This window comes from the organism of the source record quoted next, assembly GCF_019968985.1.
Source record: "MAG: Porospora cf. gigantea B chromosome Unknown PgB_NODE_2436_length_3545_cov_189.242, whole genome shotgun sequence".
NCBI classification, from domain to species: domain Eukaryota; phylum Apicomplexa; class Conoidasida; order Eugregarinorida; family Porosporidae; genus Porospora; species Porospora cf. gigantea B.
The window spans coordinates 1-3,545 of NW_027178832.1; the positions used below are offsets into that span (position 1 = coordinate 1).

The window sequence follows — 3,545 nt, forward strand, 5'->3', positions numbered from 1 at the left end:
GGGTAATCCAGGCAATCGTCTTCGACGTCCTCAGCACTCTCCAACATCACATTGAATGAGGAACAGTCAGCCACAAGAACGGGGTCGTCGTGGTCGACAGCACATGTGCCACTGGTGGAATTCCAGTCACAATCTAGAGTGCCCTCGTCCAAACCCTCACAGCAAAGTTCATCGCGGCATTCAGCGCAAGTAGATACGTTGCGACAGGTACCAGAAAAGTTGCACCATCGGTTAGCTTGACAGGCCTCGTCAGCAACATATTCTGCACAGGGTGCAGTTGGAAGGCAAACGCCAGTAGCGGAAAGCTGGCAGCCGAAGGTCTCGTTGCAATCCTCTACATCAAAGGAGCTCTTCTCCGATCTTTCACAAACTAAGGCATAGGTAGCTGTGATGAGCGATATGAACTTCATTAGATAACTAAATATAAGTTAATCTAAAGTATTGAGTGGGGTGGGCTCATTTAATATTTTTGCTGAGGTCGTATAGGTTTTTGTTGCTTATCAGAGCACGCCAGCATAGGCGTTCGGGTTCTGGTAGGAAAGAATGAGGGCGTCGATCTTGGGGATTATGAACTTCTGGAGAGTGTTCGCGTACTTGTAATATATTGTGTCCTCGCGATTGTAGAAACGACAGTTGTCGAAAATGAGCATCATGTCTTGAAGGAAGGCCTGTGGTTTCGGGTACTGTTTGTCCTTGGCCTTTCGTTTCACTGTCTGCAGATCCATGGGGTTCTTGATGACTTCATGGTAATCAGGAGCTTCATCTGGAGAGACGGGCTTCTTGAAGGGCCAAGCTGCTTCGTGTTTGTTCGCTTGCTCAACTAAGGCAAGAATTTGCTCACTTAGGGACATGGACCTTTCTTTGGCTTTGATAGTAGCTTCAGCCTGCAGGTGTGCTCTAGCACTCTCCAACGTCCAACCAATTTCCTTCATGCCAGGAATGTTCTCCACATGCTCCAAAGTCCCCTCGCGCCATTCGAAGTTAGTTAGGCCAGGGTACGTAGGGAACGGGTCGAAGCTAGCCAGGGCTTCTGGGGTCATGGCCTCCAGAATCTCTGACGGTTGTCGGCCTTCCAGCAACCCACGACGAAGGAATAGCATCTGTGTTAAGTGCCGTCTGACGGTCTCTTTCTGCCTTCCCAGCATCTCGCCTATCCCCAGATGGTCCACATGTCGTGATATGTAGCATTCCATCAGCGTTCCGCCATCGTAGTCTTTGATACACCCATGCCATCTTTCTTTGGGCATGCTCAACAGATCGGTGAATCCTTGCTTGCGGAAGTACCCCACAGCAAAGTTGTCTGCATAGGTCAGGAAGTACTCGATGCCCTCCTGCTTGACGTGTTCCTTCAACCGGTTCATCAATCGCGTGCCATAGCCCTTAACCTGCTCCGTAGACGTAACAGCCAAGAAGGCGATCTCTGCGAACCTTCTCTCTGGAAAGGGTCTATAGCAGACACCTCCAACCACCCGTTGTCCCTTTACCAAACAGAAGGATTTGTGATTCCTGTCGAAGACCAATCGCGCTATGTATTCTCGTGGCATCTTAGGCAGTTGACGACTGAAAATGTTCTTCAGGGTGGCAAGCTGTATCAGCGAAAGGGGCTTGCGATCGTTAGTGATGACCTGGAAGTTGATAATGCCCGAAGCCTCCTCTTGTGCCCCTCCGGAATCCCTTGCTAGAAATCCTAGTCCGATTTCGGATGAGAGTTTGCTGGCGTCGAGGTCGACGTTCCTGTTTCTCAGAGCGTAGGTTGTGAGCTTCTCTGCGACAGCGGGAGGGATGTGCGACTCCACGCAGAGGTCAAGGAAGACGGCCTCAACGTCACCGGCAACGCTGGTGCGTGAAAGGTCTTCAAATATGGTCTCTGGACAGAATAGCAGGATTGAACGCAACACTGACAGCGGTAATCGATCCGAGACCGACATTCCACTGCAACCGTAGCGTTCAATGTGGTCTTCCCAGAGTTTATAGGTCTCCTTGTACTCCTGGATACAATTGTCATGAGCGTTCGCTGGTAGGGTGCCGTCCTCACTTAGTTGCTTGAGTACGGTCAGTGGCGAGGGCGCCGGCAACTCCTCCAGAGACCCTATTGTGTGGAGGTGCTGGGTGTTGATCGTAGCCTTCAGCTGTCCATGCACTGTAGCGATGCTCGGACTTGACGCGGAGCCAGTGGGATTGTAGTGTTGAAACCGGCCCAAGAAATGTTGCGCAACCAAAAACAGGAACTCTCCAATACGCGGCCCATCTACTGGAGTGTCCTCGTGGAACACGGGCATACAGTATGGGTGTTTGGGGGGCTCCTCCTGGGGAGGCTCACCTTCGGGACCCTCGGGTGAAATCTTTGGAGTTCGATACGATTCGACGAAGTCACTCACGTCCCGGGGCTGTAAGTCGGCGCCACAGGGTGGCTCCTCATCCATCAACTCTGCGTGTCCAGACATGTGTCGGGAAATCTGTATTTTTCACATCACATGAGAAGGCGATCTTCTTGTGCTTACACACACAAGCACTCCATGTCTGCGTTCCACCCTTCACATCACGCGCGTTGCATTCTTCCCATTATCAACCACATCGCCTTCCCAGTGTCAAGTCCGACCCAAGGAGCAACTCCCGTGTTTCGAGTGAGCGAACTCCCGTGTGCAGTAGCATGAACTACTTCTTTCTGGACGGAGCTTTGTTGGCGGCAGCATGCTTGCCCCTCCGCATCGTGTACAAGCTGCCTCCTTTCGTGAGACCAGTGTTGGACCCAGATGAATGGTACAGTTACTCTTTTCCACTGTCACCAGACACTTTGCCTCCCGGACCCGCGGCAGTGTTTTACACGCTGCCGTTTGCCGTCTTGATATTGGCAGTGCTTGGGACGAAACGACTTTCCGCTCAAAAGGTTCTCCAGCTGATCATGGGCTTCGCGACATGTGCGTTGTCCTCGCAGTTCACGGTTTTGATCATTAAGTACGCGTACGGACGACTTCGACCCGACTTCCTTGCGCGGTGTTTCGAGGAGTACCCCAACATTGATATAGCATCCCTCCCAGCAGTGCCGGCCTGTACAACGAAAAATCGCGTTCGCTTGTTGGACGGCCGACGGAGTTTCCCCAGCGGCCACGCCTCTTTCATGTTTGCAGCCGCCGTTTTCACGAGTTGCACTTGGATCATTGCTCTCAGAACCACCAACCATGGGCAGTCCTTCGCTTTCACGTTCTTGCCTGTCCTTTTCATGGTGATCGTAGCCTCCTGGGGTGCGGCCACCCGAACCTCAGATTTTAGACATCATCCAACTGACGTGATTGGAGGTGTTGTCATCGGAATCGTCTTCGGCTGTCTTTGCGCCACGTATACGATGGCCAAATTAAATGATTCGCCAACACGTGTTGATGGATCAGAGCGCGAGAAGGCAAAGCTTTTGTCAGACGATTTGACGTTGGATGTCTAACGCACCCACAGCGAAAAAAATAGGATGTGGGAGGTAGTCATGCTTTATGTGTCTTGAGCTGTAGTTAAGAAGAACACTAAATACAATTTTCTGTATTTGTACAGGTAAG

The 3,545-nt window shown here is 51.5% G+C and overlaps 2 protein-coding genes across 2 annotated transcripts; one reads left to right on the forward strand and one right to left on the reverse strand.

Annotated features, from left to right (window-relative positions):
• Positions 1 to 500: 500 nt before the first annotated feature.
• On the reverse strand, positions 501 to 2,444 carry KVP17_001674 (uncharacterized protein; the record flags this gene model as incomplete). Its single annotated transcript, XM_068517298.1, has 1 exon — positions 501 to 2,444. The coding sequence occupies one exon, from the start codon at positions 2,442 to 2,444 to the stop codon at positions 501 to 503; it is 1,944 nt and encodes a 647-aa protein (XP_068376520.1).
• A 206-nt stretch (positions 2,445 to 2,650) lies between these two features.
• KVP17_001673 (uncharacterized protein) lies at positions 2,651 to 3,436 on the forward strand (the record flags this gene model as incomplete). Its single annotated transcript, XM_068517297.1, has 1 exon — positions 2,651 to 3,436. The coding sequence occupies one exon, from the start codon at positions 2,651 to 2,653 to the stop codon at positions 3,434 to 3,436; it is 786 nt and encodes a 261-aa protein (XP_068376519.1).
• Positions 3,437 to 3,545: the final 109 nt, after the last annotated feature.